Genomic DNA, 18,313 nt, shown 5'->3' on the forward strand with positions numbered 1-18,313 from the left:
CCCTTTCGGAAGTGCTTTAAAAAGCTCTTCAAAAATCAGCATTTTTAGGCAAATTTGAAAAGATGGGGCAGAAATCATCTTGTATCTCCGAAACTAATTAACTTTCTTGGAGTTTCTCCACGCCGGAATAGAGTCAGGGAGTTTGTCTACACGATGCATACCTTTTCAACCTTCCAGTCCTTTTGGAAGTAACCTAAAATGCCCGTCAAAAGTGAGCAATTTTAGAAAAATTCGAAAACATAGTGTGGAAAACAGCCTGTATCTCGTAAACAAATTGACTATCTTCTAGTTTCTCTACGCCAGAAGAGAGTCAGGGAGTTTGTTTACGCAATGCATACCCTTTATACTTTCCAGCCCTTTTGGAAGTGTCCTAAAATGCTCTTCAAAAATGAGCAATTTTATGAAGATTTGAAAACATGCTGTGGAAAACACCTTGTATCACGTGAACTAATTGATTTTCTTGAAGTTTATCAATGTCATGTTAAAGTTCGAGAGACCGTTTACACTATGCACACATTTTTAACCCTATAAACCCCTTGGAAGTGTCTTAAAATCCCATTCGAATATCGCTATTTTTGTCCAATAAATTTAAGTTTTTGGTCGAATAACAGGGTCGAACTTTTTATAATAAATATTTTTCGGTCGAAGAACAGGGTCGAACTTTTTTCATAAAATTTTTTCGGTCGATTTTTTATGTTCAAATTTTTTTTTGACGAAAAACAGGGTCGAACTTTTTTACTTAATTTTTTTTTGGTCAATGGACAGGGTCGAACTATGGTGTTAAAATATTTTTCGGTCAAAGAACAGGGTTGAATTTTTAAGCGATTATGACAAGAACAAAAAGGTCTACGAAAAACGAATGCATTTTTCTCTGAAATTGTAAATAGGGTCTGAACGGTTAAAGTTAGCAAAAAAAGTAACTAAAATAAACGATGTAGAATTTGAAAACATAGTGTGGAGAACACCCTGTATCTCGTAAACAAATTGATTATTATTATCTATCAGAATTATAATTTTTTTTAATTGTACGAATACAATTTTTCTTATGTTCTGCACTACCACACTGAAAGTATCAGTGTTTACAAACAAACAAGTTTCTTTATCTCCTGCAGTTTTGTTCGGTCGCCACGCGGTTGGCATGCGTACCACGTTAGTCTCATTTTTGTCGTCAGCTGATCTGGACTCACATTTTCTTTAAAATATTTTGAGTTCCTTAATTTTTTGCCGCGTTATGGCGTACTGTTTCTAAATGCTCCTTCGATTGTGCGTGAGTGATGTGCGGCGTTCGTAGCGCGGATTGTACACACGCAGAGGTAAAGCGTGAGTAATGTTCCGTCGGCCGTCGGATACTCTTTTTGTATCATACGCGTATTTCATATTTATTTCGTATTTTCTTAGGATATGCCAAACGCGCAAAAATTTATTTTGCATCAAGGTATGTTCTCGCATTTCTTCAGCCATATAAAAATCAAATCCATTATTGACTTAACTTGTTTTTACTTCAACCGCTTGGTCTTTAAAAACACACAAATAATTGTTGTCTCTGTTTCAATACCTACCGTTGACTTGCAATACGTATTCGATACATTGTTTCGTTTTCGTTTAATGAACAAATTAAAAAGATAAGATTATCGTGTGCCGTCGGTTGCGTTCTTAGTTCGTTGACGGCCTTTTCCCTCAAAACCCACTACCCACAACTATTAGATAGAATTTTTAATATAAGAAAGAAAAATCCTTTGCCTATTTTATGATAAAATCTTTTCAGCAAGTGCAGCTTTTGAAATAATTGGAATTTTTAAATTTTGTTTTTGGATTTTGAAATATAATTTAATTCTTAATTGATTATATAGGTAATTATTTTTTTATCATTGACGGTTTAGGCCCTATTTGCAACTTTATTAAAAAAAATATTTTTACCTGCCAAAATGGCTTTAATCTACAATTTCTACTGTTTCCGATTTAGAATTTAATATACTCTCAAAAACCAAAAACAGAATTAAAAATTCTAATTATTACAGAATCTGTATTTGTTAAAATAAAATATTTAGTCATAAAAAAAGCAAAAGGCCTATTTGCAATTTTAATTTAATAAAAATAGGTGTTTACACGCCAATAGTGCTTTAATCTATAATTTTGTTACTGGTGTCCATAATTTAATCGAAATTAAAAGTTCCATGCATTGTACGAGTACAATTCTTTTCATGTTCTACATTACCACACTGAATGTATGTGTTTACAAACAAACAAGTTTTCTTATCTCGTGTAATTTTTGTGCGGTCGCCACACACTTGCCTACCACATCAGTCTCATGTTTGTAGTCGGGTAATCTGCACGCACATTTTCTTCACAATAATTTGAGTTTCTTAATTTCTTCGCGTCATTACGTAATATTTCGATGTGCGTCGTTCGTTAAGTGCGAATTGTTTATACGCAGAGGTAAAACGTGAATGATGTTCCGTCGGCCGTCGGATACTCTTTCTCTATGATTTGCGTATTTAATCATTTCTACAATATGCATACTTAAGGTCCTTATAATTTATTGGATAGGCCAAAAGCGCAAAAATTAATTTTGCATCAAGGTATGTTATCGCATTTCTTAAGCCATTTGAAAATCAAATCCATTATTGCCTTTACTTGTTTTTACTTCAACTGCGTGGTCTTTAACCACACAAATAATTTTTGTCCCTGTTTCAATACCGTTGATATGCATTACGTATTTGATTTTTTGTTTTGTTTTTGTTTGATGTACAAATTAAAAAGATTAAGATAGTCGCGTGCCGTCGGCTGCGTTCTTGATCCTCTGGCGGCTTTCCGGGCTGGTCGCAGGTTGTTTTACATGATCTATATATATATAAAAGAAAGTCGTGTTGGTTAACTCCATTATAATTAAAGAACGGCTAATCCAATTTAGCTAAAAGAGAGGTAGCTTAGGGCCAGGAGAAGGTAATGGGATACTTTTTGAAGTGAAAACTTTTCTAAAAAGGCACTAAACGACACTAAAAAGAGACAAACATATTTGCGTATATGGATTATCTTGCGGGAGAATAAGAGAACGCAAATACAAAGTTTTCTATTATCCCCGTCTCCTCTTTGTGCGATGCTTCGTAGCTTCCCCCCTAAGCATAGACGTGTGTATGTGTGTACGTGTGGGTTGAAGTTGACTGGTTGACTGGTTTGGAGAAGGTTACTAGGATACTTTTTGAAGTGAAAGCTTCTTTAGAGAACACTAAACACTAAACGACACTAAAAGGAAACTAACATAGAACATAACAGAAAAGGAGCACACAAATATAATGTTTTCTATTATCACCCTCTCCTCTTTGTGCGATTCGTAGCTTCCCCCCCAGGGCATAGACGTGCATTGTCACAAGGGGAAAGATATATGTTGTGCTACTTAAACTTAAGATTTTCTTTTAAAATATTGTAGTTTCCTTTTTGTATCACCCTGTATATTAATCACCCTTAGTGAGTTTGTCAAAAGGGGAAAGATATATGTTATCCTACTTAAACTTAGGATTTTCTTTTAAAATATTATAGTTTTCTTTTTGTATCACCCTGTATTATAATTTCCCGTAATGGGTTTGTCAAAGGTAAGAAAGATATGTGTCATACCACTTAAACTTAGGATTTTCCTTTAACATTTTGTCGCTTTCTCTTTACATCACTCTGTATCTTAATTTCCTTTGATTTTATTTTGACTGTGATTTTAGATATAAATTACTTGATTTTTGCATTTCCTTTTTAAATGTTATTATATTGCATCTATTCTGTATAATAGTTTTTTCTAATTCTCGCGAAAATTATGCATAATTGGTTAGTATTATATGCTTTTCTTTGTTATTTTTTACCCTTGGTACTTGTCTGCATGTACGTGGCTATACTGCTCTTATAACTAGATTCAAAATGGCGGCGCATATATTGTTTAGCATTATATTTTTCAAGTTTTCATTGTATACATGTTCCAATAAAGAAATGTTAAAAGTGACTGTGCTTCCTATGATTTGTGTGACCCCTTCTATCATTTTAGGTACAGGTTAGAACTTGTAAAAATATTTTTAAGTGTCGCTTGTCTTGAGACGACTTAAAACTTAGAAATATTTTTACAAGTCCTCATAAGGATTGTCCTTATAAGGAATTCCCTCTCTCTGGGGGGTGATCCCCCACCATAAAAATTGTTGATATGCCTAAGAATCCTGGGGATGAAGCGCAGAGACATCGTAGCTGTAGGTTGGGCCGGGAGCAATGGACGCATCGAAGTAGTGAGACTGTCTAACGATACGCCGCCAAAAAATTTAAAAATCTGATCCACTCCTGTTCTTTTTCTTCCCTCTTCTCTACTCTGTTCTCTTCCTTCTATTCCTTCCTACCTCTTTTACGCCTCCTATTCCAACTGTTCTCCGTTTCTCAACTTACTTACTTTTCTTACCTCTCTTATTGCCTTCACTTGTATTGCAATTTCTCTTATATTTTATTTGAGTTTACATATGCAACCCAGATTACACCTGATATTTTTATATTTGAGAAAAATGCCTTATATAACTGGGGATCGAACCATCGATCTACGATATAGCAACACGTGCTGCACACCCGAGAGCCACACGGCTTTCTTATCAAATCTTATTGGTTTCTTCTATTTATGTTTTCATATCTTAGAGTAAAATAAAACAACAGTATAAATACACTACACTGTACTTTACTATGCTATACAATGGTATACTCTTAGAGTACAACATGACTTAATACTAATTCTGAAAACGACTAAGTGATCGCTAGGGATACATTGTTTACTAGAATGTAAAATTTCCTTTAAAATATTCTTTATTGACTGAACATTTACAATTGTTATAAAGCAATAACAAGGTAACTGTAGGATTTGAAAAGTTAAAGTTAAGTTAAGTTTTATTTCATGCTACTTACTCCTTTGTTCGTCTATCAATGGACTAAAGCGTACAAACACGTTTCCGCAAATAGTATGTAGAATTGATGATACGCACTTCTTTACTGTTCCTCGCGGGGATTCCAAATGTACTCACTTGTACTTGGATACAATCACTTGTATCCATAGTCACCGGAACATATCCGACGGATTCCACGCGCGCACCGCTAAGAATCACTCAAATCATTCGTTATGCGCTACACTGGGCTGTTCCAACTAAATGCCTCTGATTGTCAATCGATTGTAGTAATGCTACAAAATATCAAGAAACGCAAGAATTCGTCACCATGTTTGATTAATAAAGAAAACACGTGCGCACCACGCAACAGCGCTCAACCGACTAGCCGAACTATGCAAGCCAGAGAATTGATAACAGACCCGCAGTTGGAGGGGTATTCTTCTATTTGTATACAACAGAAATGTGACTACAAATATATTGCATGTTATCAAGTTATGAGGTGAAGTTTACAAAAAAATTAATGGCAAAAAGGTTTTTAATTAACAAATAGCAGTTTCTAAGCTTTCCCTAGTATTAAACAGAAGTGTTGAACTTTGACAATGGTAAACAACTTGAAGATAGTGATAATGACATGGAATGGGAGTATTGTAATACTCATTTGAATTTATCTTTCAAAAAAGAACCTATACCAAGAATTAAAAACTTTGTTGCAGAGGTTATACCAGCATTTTCTGATACAGAATTCAAATCTCATTTTAGGTAAATATGTATTACAATTTAAGGATTTAGTTAACACAAAATTATCTTAGCCCTTCAGTTTAATTTTGAATTGTATTAATCACACGTAAATAATTTTTTTTTAAACTTTAGGGTGTTTCGATCAACATTTGATTTTGTTCGTGAAAAAATTAAACCATCGTTAATGAGAAAAACCCCAGGATGTGAAATGATATCACCAGACAAACAGTTATTCATCGCTTTATGGAAAATGGCTACTCCAGATTCGTATCGGTATTATAAAAAATATTACTTATATTTTGAAAGAAACGAACAAAGTAGAAACAAAACTTCATCCTTAACCAAACGTAATAAAAAACTTGAATATTTTTCCTTTTAATTTATAATTTTATATATATACCTGATTGTAGTCGCTCATATTCACGGTCCGTAACAACAATTGTGTAAATTTTATTACTTTCTGGATCAGTTAGCTCAACAGAAATTAATTTTGGTTGACTGCTTGCCATTTTTGCGGGATTGTAAAGAATTTAACAATTTAGAAATAAATGAAATTTTTTGGTTAGCTTATGCTCAAGTTGCATTCGTTTTGACAGATAATAAAAATTGGCGCTCACGCTTTCGCTGCCCTACCTCTGTGGCGTGAGCATAAATGAGCGCGAAGTCTGTGCTACGAACTCAGCCATGAGCGTACTTATGTGACACTCACAGCGCCAAGTCGAACGATGAAAATGACATGTAAGCACGCTCACAGCGCGTAAGCGTCCAACGCGAATGCAAAATGACATTTTTGCAGATTTCCCGTGTGCTAATTACACAAATTACTTATGAAAATGATATACAAATTCAATACTTACAATCTGGTAAAAGAATCGTTGTCGTACGACATTCTGTTCGCCTGCTAGACACCTAAAACAACAAAATAGGACATCGAAGCACAAAAATGACATTTTTGCAGGTTTCCCGTGTGCTAATCACACAAATTACTTATGAAAATGATATACAAATTCAATACTTACAATCTGATGAAAGAATCGCTGTTCTAGGCTATTTCGTTTACCCGCTGGACATCGAAAAGAACCAAAATATTGCATATTGTAACACAAAAATGACGTTTTTGCAGGTTTCCGCTAAGCTAATCATACAAATTATATATGAAAATGATAAACAAATTTAATACTTACAATCTGAAAAAAGAATCGTTACCCTATAACATTTCGTTCGCCCGCTAGATACCTAAAACTACCAAAAATTAGCACAACGTAACATAAAAATTACATGTTTGCGGGTTTACCTTGTGTTAATCACACAAATTATTTACGAAAATGATAAACAAATTCAATACTTACAATCTGAAGAAAGAATCATTGCCCTAGGACATTTCGTTTGCCCGCTAGACACCAAAAACCAGCAAAATTATGTTTTTGCAGGTTTCTCCTATGCTAATCATAACAAATTATATATGAAAATGATAAACAAATTTAAACTTACAATCCGATAAAAGAATCGTTGCCCCCGAATATTTTGTTCGCCCACTAGACACCTAAAACAACCAAAAATTAGCACATCAAAACACCAAAATGAATTTTTTGCAGGTTTCTCCTATGCTAGTCATTCAAAATATATAAGAAAATGATAAACAAATTCAATACATACAATCTGATAAGAGAATCGTTGCCCTAGGATATTTCGTTCGCCCACTAGGCACCTAAAACCACCAAAAATTAGCACTTTCTTCGCTTCCACGCAGAACATTGTCCATGTTCCAATCCAATGTCCAAATAATATAACAACAAACGTTGCATGCTACCTGTATCTTGCGAACGTGCAGTGTAAACAAGTTGATAACACGTGGACATCTTGCAACGAATGCAAAGAAAATTGCTGATTTTGTAATTAAACACTAAACACGTCAGTAATGGCTCAATGTAGCCGATGAATAATCGAAATAAAACGCGATTTACCAAATTACAAACTCAAAATTAAATGATAACAACCGCGAGAAACACGCCTGACCCAACCAACGACCGGCCCAAACTGCGTTGAGAACACCTCGCAGTGGTTCTGCGCGCACGCCGAAATACATACACGCGCACTATTTGCAAGAGACAAAATCGCATGCAGGATGGCCAATTCAATTAATGCGACTATAAAACTTGTTTATTGGAATTTCGCGTGCAAAATTGCATTAAAAAGTTTTTAAAACAATCGGCAAAATTATATATAGAACATTGATAGTGAACATCACTACTGTCCTACTCTAGCACAATAAAATTTATTAGTAAAATTGAGGATATACCATATACCATGGATATGCCATATCCTATTACATATTGAAACTATGTGGCCGCTTGCGACGGTACAAAATGTATTATAATATAAAATCAAAGAAATACCATAAGTAATGTCACATACACCTATTGAAACCATAAGATCTCGTGCCCCAATTCAAATTATATGCAAATAAATTATGTTTATTATAATAAACAAACAATAAATATATGACAACTCATGTTATAACAAAAAAAACTGACAACCACTGTATACCGATAGGTAAAGGTGCAGAATGAAATATTACATAGGTTTTGCGAAAGATCAGCCGTTTTCCATTTTAAAAAATGCAAAAAATGCAAAGTTTGGCGGACATTTTACGACAGTTAGGGCGGAATTTTGTGGAAAATAAAGAGTGCATCGTCAAAAACCATTTTTGCGCTATTAAATTTGAAAGAAGAAATAAAAATATCGCAAAGGGTTCGCTAGATATGAGTCGTTTTCCACCAAAAGTTTTGAAAATTGCGAATAAAGGGCAAAGTGTGGCGGCAATTTGAAAATAGTTACAACAAAATATTGCGGAAAGTAAGAAATGCATCATCCAAAACCATTCTTGCGCAAAATAAATTTCAAGGAAAAAATAAAAATATCACGAAGGGTTTGCGAGATGTGACGTTTTCCACCTAAAGTTTTGAAATATCTGGGAATAAACTCAGAGCAAATAAACTAAAATTTTCGTTAATTTTAAAATTTTAAAAACATCAAATTTTCTTCAATTATCTGAGGATGTAAATATAAATTATGAGAAATCTAGAAAAACTTGCACTACATACTAGTACACACAACGACACAACCTAACTTTCACTTAAGTCACATTTACTTAAGTTACGTTACATTGGTTATAAGATCATAAAACGATTTTTCCACACTGGTGTGACCAAACTTGTGATCTATACATACTGAACTTTTGACATAAACATATTTTTCAGATGTTCCATTGTAAAACCGAGAATGGATACAGTAATACCAACGCTCCAAAAGAAAAACGCAGCACGTACATGTTTTAATTTTAATTTTGTAAGAGCGACATCGAAAGACACACGATACTCAACTCTGCTTTCCGACGAAACGAAGCGATAAATGTGTAAAGTAAATTCCCACTCCCATCGACGATGCAATCCAGCTGCTTTGCACAGTAGCATAAAATTATTGAGTTTCGGTATTAAATGAACATATGCAGTATTATTTGAAACCAATTGATATTTTGAATACATGCAAAAAAACGACTCCGTTAATTCCATGTAAGAACCCGAAAGAATCTTCCAAACTGTGATAAAATAATTATTCATAAAATAATTCTCTTTGAATATATGTGCATAAGTGTATAACTTTACTTTTATTTTCTGTACGCTGTACTGTTACCGCGACTTCATCACGATCTGTATCGTATTTGGCCTTGCGATCCTTAGCAAATATTAAGCGTTCGAATTGCTATGAGTAAAATATAAGTTAGTTGAAAATTGCTCAACGAAGAGTTAGTAACATAAGAACATACTGTCATGGCATCCTCCGAAATGTTCAAAAATTTAGCATGATCATAATCAATATAGGTATATAAATTAGTATTCGCCAAATCTTCTAGGGTGATTATTAATCTCTCATACCTAAAATAAATACATATTATACCTATTTTATATTATTTGTAAAAACCGCTACGCCGGATAAATCATTTTGCTGACAATTTCCGAAGAAAACAGAGAACCATGCAATAGTCCTAAAATTAATAGAAATGCAAATACTAATTTTGATCTTAGTGTGCTTGGAACTTCCATCTCATTAAACGGCTGCATTACAAAATATGAAAGAATCGAAGAAAACCGTGGAATCGGTTCATTGCTGAAATCGAAATATATATACCTATACCAAAAATATCCGAATCGTATGCATTGCTTACCTTCCAATTTCTTCCAAAATCCAAAAATATACGCCAATAGATAGATAAGAAAGAATTATTAATATCCATAAATTTAGATCGAACACTTTTAGCAATTGCAACCAATGATTATACATCCTAAAATATAAAATGATTTAAATGTTTTTTTTAAATTTTATTTTCTATCTATATACTTTGGTATTGGAACTATAAACGTCAGTTCAATTCCTGTCATTGGATATGAATAAATGCTTCCATTTTTGTATATTCCATTGTCTGTAACTATAAACATTTCTTTATTCTCTGAATCATGGGCCGATGAGTTATCTATAGTAAATTTGTTTGCAATTGCAAATTCCTTCAGGATATTATAGTCGCTTCCAGAGGGGATATCATCGCCAAACGAAGATTTTTGATACATTGGGACGTCTGACCTATATGGCAATACTATAATATTGCCATTATATTTCCATCTCCCGTAAAAAAAATCACTAATATTGTATTGTGATAGCAGAAACTTTCCCGTTTCAATACACCAACGATTTAATACAATATCCTGTGTAACTTCCCAATCTTTAAATGCCTTTATTATAAAATCATCTTTTTCTCTAGATATAAATATTGCATTAGCCGCGTATGCTTTTCTGGCATATCTATCCATGCTTTGGTTTTCCAGGAAAAATATTGCTTTAAAGTGGTAGCCATTTTGTAGTAAACATGTATTAAACCAGGATGATTTCTCACAATTAGGATCATGCAAAATATAATGCGAACAACCGGGAATGCAATGTTGCGGGTTGACCACAGATGAAAAGTGTGTATCAAACAGAACAGGAACTTGTAGAGTAGTAAAATTTTGATTTGGAATTGTTTGAATAACACATTTAGCATTTTGAAAATTTGTATGTATAATTAACTTTAAGAGAATATTTAAATTGGTTTCAACCAGAAGGTCCATTGCGCTATACATTGTCAAGAAAGGTATGCCTTATTTGTGGTGAATTATAATTGTCACATACATAAAGTAGGCCGTACAATTTCAAAATACTATAACTTGGCGGTAAGTAACACTATATTTATTAAGGGATAACGAGCAATTGCCAATTTTATTACCTTATACAGTGGTCAATAACGTTTGAAGCAATGATCTAATAAAATTTTATTACAAAAACTCAAATTATCATTACTAACGAGTTGAATGCGTTGGGTAATGTATATAAGTAAATAAATAAATGTACCAACTACATTTTAGCAAGATTACCAATAAACGTTTCCTGTTAGCGGCAATGTTATTATAATTATGCAATAATAATAATGCAATTTATACGATATCGCCGTATTCAGATCTAAATTAGTCCAGAGAAACACTAACCATGAAAAAAATCGAATTAAATAATTGTACTCGTATAAATGATATACGAGCGTGAAAGCTTGATGATAATGAAGAAACGAAGAAATGTCTTGGGACTAAATTAAAGGTCTAACTGATCATTTAGAATTTTGAAATATTTTGCTGTTTTTGTTTATTATTAAAAGAAGAAGAAAAGAAGAAGAAGAATTTAAACATTTATTTCCCCAAAAATACTTAAAATTCATACATATTTAAAAATATTTATGCATATGGTTAGGAGAGAATAGGTATACTATACAGCTAAATCAAAAGAGGACGGGTTCAAAAGTGGTGAATTTGGCATGGAATACCCCATATAAACACCATTATTTAAGAATGTACATTGCAAAACATCAAAACTCCAAAAAACGCATGTACCTGTATCTTAAGTCACTTAATCTGTGACCTAAGTATCTATTTCGCAAATTTGCTAAGTGTGACAATTATACTTATCAGACATTTCAGCGCTGAGTATGAAACTGGAAAATAAAACTGTCTTGAAACTCATCAAAAGTTAATTATGTACTACTACTTTTTGTTATTTTCTTGTTGCATTACGTACGTTTGTTTTCATATACTTATATAAAATGACACAAAAAATAAATTACCAACTTTATTTGATATTTTTACCTTAGTTTTACATTAAATGCGTATGTGTTCCTATAATGTGGCATACGTGTAACAGTATTTATATTGAACACCGACGCTCAATACCTAATAAAGGACAAATAGTAAAACATATTTTGCCAACAAGTAGTAAAAGCTAAGCATTTTAAGAAAAATCCTAATGAAATAAACATATTAAAACATTTATTACAATTTGATAGTTGTATTACTGTGCTCTTCAGTTAAAAATGGATATTTTACCAGCAGAACCAGCAATACACTTTCTTTTGAATTTAATTATTCAAACTCATTTTCTAAACGCTCAATGTGTAATTTTATCAACTTCTAATCTAAACTCCACAAACATTCAAATGCCTATCTGGTTTAAGTCTCAATTCTCAGTTGTTGTGAATCCACCACATTGCATTCCGGGATGTTTCCATTACATTATTGAAGATCCAAAATATCAGGAACCATCTTGGATTGATCAGTGTTTGTTAAAAAATGGTGACTACAGATTTAAAGTTATTTATTTACTTGAAACGAATAACATCAAACAATACGCACAGAGAGCATGCTCGGTCGATGCAATATTTATATATAAAGAAAATGATTCTTTTACAATCGCTGCTTTTGAAGATTGGGAAGTTACCCAGGCCGTTATATTGAATCGTTGGTGTATTAAAACTAGACGATTTTTGTCACCGATTCGCAGTATTGAACATTTCTTCCATGGCGTATGGAAATTTTATAAAAACAAACCGTTTTTCTTAAATTACGACTTAGTTAATCCTATTTATAAAAAAACAGGATGGGGCGGCAACACTTACGGAGGAAGCGACTATCATGTACTTAAGGAATTTGCTACAGCAAATAATTTTATAATTGATAATTCCCCGCCTAAAATGAGTCTTAAGCTAAATTCCATTTTTAAAGTTACTGATACAGGATCCTACGACAATGGAAGTATTTATTCATATCCAATGACAGGACTTGAAATGTCGTTTTTAGTTCCAAAACCAAAGTTTGTATATTTTTATGAAATATGATTGTGAAAAGGATTAATTTTATTTAATAATTTTAAGGATGTATAATCATTGGTTGCAATTGATTAAAGTGTTTAAACCAAGTTTATGGATACTGATTATTACTTCTTATTTATGTATTGGGATATATTTTTACTTTTTAAAAAAACTTAAAAAGTAGATAAGCAATGTAAAAAGAAAGTGAATTTATTTTTACATTATTGTAATTAATTTCAGAAATGAACCAGTCCCTAAATTTACAACTGTGTGTTCATACTTCGTTATGCAACCATTTAGTAATAACGAGATTCCAATCAAATTAATGGCGCAGATGGTTCTTGCATTATTATTAATTTTGGGACTTCTTTACGGATCTTTGTTTTCATCGGGAATTGTCAGCAAAATGATTTATCCAAGGTATTGATTTGTGCCAGTACAGTTTCGAACCTAAATGTTTGTTTTAGCTATGAAAGATTGGTTATAACTATGGAGGATTTAGCACATTCAAACTTATATTTCATATTTAGCTTTGGGCACAGATATGCAAATATAAAGGAGGATGAAATGACCGTAAGCTGAATACATACATACATAAATGACTATTTTTGATTAAATTTTGCAGCAATTGGAACACATAATATTCTCAAAGGCCCGTGATGCAAAACGTAACAATATTAAAGATGTAAATTATACAGCTTCAACAATCAGGCGTACGGAAAATAAAAGTAATAATTTTTGTCCCATAATAAGCACTAGATGACGAGTATTTTCGTGCTTGTTGCAGTATGGAAATTGTTGTCCTATGACTTAATGGAAATGGATGAATCATTTTCACGTATTTATTCAAAATATAAATTGGTATCAAATAATACAGCACATGTTCATCTAGTGCCGAAACTAAATTATTTTATGTTACTATGCAAGGCAGCAGGGTTACATATTCGTTGGGAGTGGGAATTTATGCTTAGGGTTTACCGATACGTGCCTTCAGGAGAAAGAGTAAACTATCGCGTGTCATTTGATGTTGCACTCACCGAGTTAAACGTAAAACATTTACGAGCTGCGTTTATATTTTGGTTCTTTGGTATTTCACTGGCTATATTGGGATTTGTTTTAGAACGCATTATAATAATTTACATTGAAATAAGTTACTTCATCTAAACAATATCGTAAATTTTGCGGAAATTTGTCCAAAACTAGTAGGTTCAATGAATCTGTTCAGCCAATAATCACATCCACAAATTTTAGATTTTTGAATATTTAAACAATAAGATATGATTAATGTAATTAACAATTACAATACAAAAAGTGGCACGGTGCAAGTCGTTTCGGATTGTATGTGTTTGCTATACAAGCGCAGCAGCACCTCTTTTGTTTGGTGTGTGAAGCGTTTCCATGCCTATTAAATGCAACATTAATTCAATGTTTTAGTTAGAATTGCCAGAATTAACCATTTGTGCTACTGTGAAAAAGAATTTGTAATAACAAACTATCATTAGCTATATTCCTCAAATATAAAAAAAAATCATCAATATGTTTTTTCTACTTCCACCTATAAAGCGTCAGTTTTTCCATGGTTTTTAGATGCAAAAAGTGATACTTTATATAAGGACGGCCAAGCCGTGAGTAAAGTACTTTATTCAAAATGGTATTAGTATTGGCAAAATGGCGTGGCCTTAATAACCTTACATTTCCCCATAGTGTAAGAGCAAATTTCAAAGATTTAAAATACAAACGTGGAAATAGAGTGGAAGTAGAAAAAATTAGAAAGCATAACGTGGCTAAACGTTGTTAAGCAACTAACAATGGAGTAAAGCCCCGTTAGATACTTAATATACTATTACATACGGCAAACTCTACAGCACCGCATTGATTTGCAATGGTTTTAATAAAGCATCGTTTTCATAACGATACTTGTGATGGTATAGCGTACAGTACAGTGTTTACTTTTACTTATTATTAATACTCACCCTCTCGTAAAACTATTGTTGTTCAATATATCCTTGTATTACACTATAGGCAAATCCTTTACCCGAGGGGCACTTTATCGGTCACAAAGTCATGTAAAAAGTGGCGCTTTAAAGGTGGAAGCAAAATATAGAATACCACACTATACGACACGTTAACCACGAGATTGTTTACAAAGTGTTCAATAATGTTGAACGACGTGATGCTTACGTTATTTTTTTCTATTTTCACGTTTCAGATTTTATTAGAGTATTTGTATTTTAAATCCTCGAACGAACTTCGCACTTCTGAGTTATGAAGGTTATAAATACTTGGGAGTTGCTTGTGTCTCGGCGCGCAGCACATATAGTCTCGTACTGCACCTGCGCAGGTGCTTAAAGATGGGAGTAGAAATATTAAAATATATGTTCACATCACTTAAGACATGACGGAACCGAAAAAATCTAATAAACAACGTTATGTCAACAATTTATTTAATCAAATTTAAAGAGTGAAACGATGTTTTATGATTGAATCATGATGGAAAAATATGCATCACACTGGGTAATTGTGAAACAATCCGCTTTTGGTAATATTTTTTGTTGTTCCTTATATATATAATTATTTAAATGCATTCGAACTAATTATTTGTTCAGTTTACTAACAAACAGAAAAAAATGCGTTTAACGAAATTTGTAAAATGTCAGCTGATAAATGTCTTATTGATATCAGAGTCGCCAAAAACAAAAAGCACTTTGTTACAGTAGTCACATTACATTTCCGATTTGCTTGGCGATTCACATATTAATAACCAGTAGCGATGCGCGTCTTCAATTATACTTTGATTATAATCCAGCTCATATTTACACTTTATAATATAGTTAAACGGTAGTGTAAACACGCTAGAGGTTGTCCAGACAGCGCGGCACCCTCAAAAATAATACAATTAAATAAAACGTTTTCAACAAAAAACATGCTTTTGTTATCATTGGTTGCAAATTACGAGGAAATACTTCCATTTGGCGACATTTGTCGGACAATTGCTTTTTCTATAATTATATACAAGTCGAACACATTACCTTCAATACGTTTCATTTTAATTAGTTCTTCCTGAATATTGCAGCTGCTGGTCGTTATGTACAAAAGAAAGGTGGCACTAAGAATGCATAGCATTTGTAGGAATCATCTTCGAAAACCAAAAACATGGTCATGAATGATATAATAGTAGTTACAGTACATCTGCGTCTGGATGTTCAATTTCGTGTTTCAGTTATGATGTTTAAACTAGCTTATTTTTACTAAAAGACACACACAATGACTTATCCGATAATAATTCCGACACCCAAACGGAAGTGACCCTTGTTGTGATTTAACAGTCCGCTCAACGCAAGTGTGAATGGCAGCGGATTCAATTTTTTCTCCAAAACAGCGCCGACAGTCCAATTTGAATCAACATGGCCTATAAAATTCAGAACAAAACATAAGCTTAAGTTAATCAAAAATCTTAATTGATCACCTTTGAAAACCACATCGCTCTTCGGCAAGTCTACTTGATAACCTATCGATGCAACGGCCTCTTGCATCCTATGGTTGGCTTCAAGTTCCACACCAATTTGTAGTTGTTTGCTGGCCTTCTGATAATAACACAAATGAATGCCAGAGACTCCTAATGTTCCAGAACATTGGTAGTCATCTGTGGCATACCTACATTATAAGAAAAGTAATATAAATTAATTGTTATATCAATTGACCATGTAAATTCATTATGTTACTTTGCAGCAAGACTAAGAAGAGCAATTTCTCCACCAGGTATAGAAGGTCCTTTTTGGTATGCCAATTCAGTGCCTAATGCCAAACGACTAGTAATAGCCTGGAGATAATGCAAAACAACCACCCCAGAGCTATTGATAATATCTGGATTAGCCACAGTCATACTGGCAGTATAATCACAGCCTTTATAATTCATGGAAAGCTGACCAACAGTAAATTTGCCATTTTGTACCTGAAACAATCATTTTCAATTGTTTCAATTAAATTCATATAATCAAAGTTACTTTTTATATTACCTGTGCGCCGAATTTGGCCTGAAGCGCTGGTCGAAGTTGATGGATGATGGTTGCATTCAAATTACCAGTGGGATCAATATCACCCAGCATTATGGGGTATGCTTCACTGGGTGATAGCTGCTTTGTGCCAACATAGGTAGCGCCAAAGCGGTACCCACTCGGTGTTACTGAGCTCATATTTATTGTGTGCGATATTTGAAAGTGATTGCTCAGCCCCCGCGTAAGCATAATACGCGCCCCATCGAAACATGTCGGAAATATATCTGCAAATAGCGATTGTTGAGGTTATGTAAGAATTGCGGCACACGTTTAAGCGCAAGCAATGACTGAAAGTGAAATGATTATGTTTTACTGACGATGTGTACTTACTTTTGCATTTGGAGTGGATCTCCTCGAGAGGTCCGGGGTTTTCCACCTCTTCGGTCAACGGCGGCAGGATTTTCTTTTGGGGTGGCGGTGGGCTTGGTGGTGGCGGCGCGGAATAGGCATGCACGTTCCCCATTTTGTTCGTGGACTGATAGGTACGCGGCTTAATCAGACTCAATCAACGGACTGCTCGCACGACCCGATTTATCAACAACGATTCTTGCGATGCTGATCTACACGCACATGGGATATTGGTATCTACACAGATCGATAACTAAGGGTAAAGCAGAAAGTCACACATTTTGATCAATTTTCGTTTGACAGATGTAAATAGATGTCCTGATCGTATGCCGTATACTTTAGGTCGGCAGCATTCAGAGCGCGCTGAGGTCGCAACCAAAATTTTACCTTGAGTTGATGAGAATACAGCACGAGAATTTTCGCAATGTGTAAAAAATACTGTGTACAAAATATGATAAAATATATGTAATGAAATATGAAAGACACGAGATATTCGGCTTTGATTGCAAAGCGTTTTATCTTGACAAGAATTTGTTTTTGAACAATGGAGATTTCAAAATAATTGTCAGTTATGAATGAACTACCAACTAAAATTTACATCAAAACGTACAGAATATCCCCAAAATAATCCCCAAGCACGTGATGACATAGATTTTCAAGAAAATAAGTGAAACTGAATTTTTTAAACTCAATATCGGACATTTTAAGGAGTAAAGACCACAATGCACGTGTTCATGTTAGCTAAGCACCAAATGTAGGGTTTACTCTTCACCCACAGAAAAGTTCGTTGGCAAAGTTCAATATTAAGAAATTCAAATTAATCTTATATATTACATTAGCTATATTGTATAATGCGTCTGATTACTTACTCGATGTAAAAACAGCATTAACAGGAGGACCAATGTTTCTTAACGAATAACACAAGATATCAATGTGACAGTTAATTTGGATACCATGAAAACCTAAAAAATACACAGAACATTTGATGTGTTTAATTAGCAACAAAAAAGTTCAGCAAAATAGTTTAATTAATTGGATTTCTAGAATAGATTAGG

At 33.5% G+C, this 18,313-nt stretch overlaps 2 protein-coding genes and 1 long non-coding RNA gene across 6 annotated transcripts; 1 reads left to right on the forward strand and 2 right to left on the reverse strand.

The window, feature by feature from the left end:
• Positions 1–5,512: 5,512 nt before the first annotated feature.
• Positions 5,513–6,203, forward strand: LOC135793159 (uncharacterized). Its single transcript, XR_010548546.1, has 2 exons — positions 5,513–5,654; positions 5,766–6,203. It is a non-coding gene; the product is annotated as an uncharacterized lncRNA (long non-coding RNA).
• Positions 6,204–8,092: 1,889 nt separating this feature from the next.
• LOC135793158 (uncharacterized) lies at positions 8,093–15,212 on the reverse strand. The gene is made up of 7 exons (XM_065303985.1): positions 14,829–15,212; positions 10,032–10,119; positions 9,859–9,975; positions 9,621–9,800; positions 9,460–9,568; positions 9,299–9,395; positions 8,093–9,231 (listed from the first exon to the last, which is right to left on the reverse strand). Exons 2-7 carry the CDS (start codon positions 10,070–10,072, stop codon positions 8,855–8,857), a joined length of 921 nt encoding a protein of 306 aa, XP_065160057.1. The 5' UTR covers positions 10,073–10,119; positions 14,829–15,212; the 3' UTR covers positions 8,093–8,854.
• A 70-nt stretch (positions 15,213–15,282) lies between these two features.
• Positions 15,283–18,250, reverse strand: Tom40 (Translocase of outer membrane 40). 4 transcript variants are annotated; one of them, XM_065303983.1, is made up of 6 exons: positions 18,128–18,250; positions 17,241–17,495; positions 16,872–17,134; positions 16,578–16,807; positions 16,322–16,509; positions 15,283–16,264 (listed from the first exon to the last, which is right to left on the reverse strand). In XM_065303983.1, the coding sequence occupies exons 2-6, from the start codon at positions 17,371–17,373 to the stop codon at positions 16,125–16,127; spliced, it is 954 nt and encodes a 317-aa protein (XP_065160055.1). In that variant the 5' UTR covers positions 17,374–17,495; positions 18,128–18,250; the 3' UTR covers positions 15,283–16,124. The 4 variants fall into 4 exon arrangements, with proteins under 4 accessions (XP_065160055.1, XP_065160054.1, XP_065160056.1 ...); XM_065303982.1 differs by lacking the exon at positions 18,128–18,250 and adding an exon at positions 17,646–17,804 and having other exon boundaries at positions 17,241–17,511; XM_065303984.1 differs by lacking the exon at positions 18,128–18,250 and adding an exon at positions 17,646–17,800.
• Positions 18,251–18,313: the final 63 nt, after the last annotated feature.

The sequence above is a fragment of the Atheta coriaria genome, unplaced genomic scaffold (assembly GCF_025399875.1).
Source record: "Atheta coriaria isolate IRGN ID8LTWV9N9 unplaced genomic scaffold, Caltech_Dcor_3.1 hic_scaffold_6_pilon, whole genome shotgun sequence".
NCBI lineage: Eukaryota > Metazoa > Arthropoda > Insecta > Coleoptera > Staphylinidae > Dalotia > Dalotia coriaria.

Bases quoted from the DNA above. Each gene is read 5' to 3' on its own strand.
- Tom40 (XM_065303983.1), bottom strand. From the start codon at position 17,373: ATGGGGAACGTGCATGCCTATTCCGCGCCGCCACCACCAAGCCCACCG. The intron at 17,135-17,240 runs GTAAGTACACAT...CGCTATTTGCAG, and splicing joins GATCCACTCCAAATGCAAAA to ATATATTTCCGACATGTTTC. The intron at 16,808-16,871 runs GTAATATAAAAA...TGATTGTTTCAG, and splicing joins AGGCCAAATTCGGCGCACAG to GTACAAAATGGCAAATTTAC.
- LOC135793158 (XM_065303985.1), bottom strand. From the start codon at position 10,072: ATGACAGGAATTGAACTGACGTTTATAGTTCCAATACCAAA. The intron at 9,801-9,858 runs GTAAGCAATGCA...TTTCGATTTCAG, and splicing joins ATTTTGGAAGAAATTGGAAG to CAATGAACCGATTCCACGGT. The intron at 9,396-9,459 runs GTATGTTCTTAT...TTTTACTCATAG, and splicing joins TTTCGGAGGATGCCATGACA to CAATTCGAACGCTTAATATT.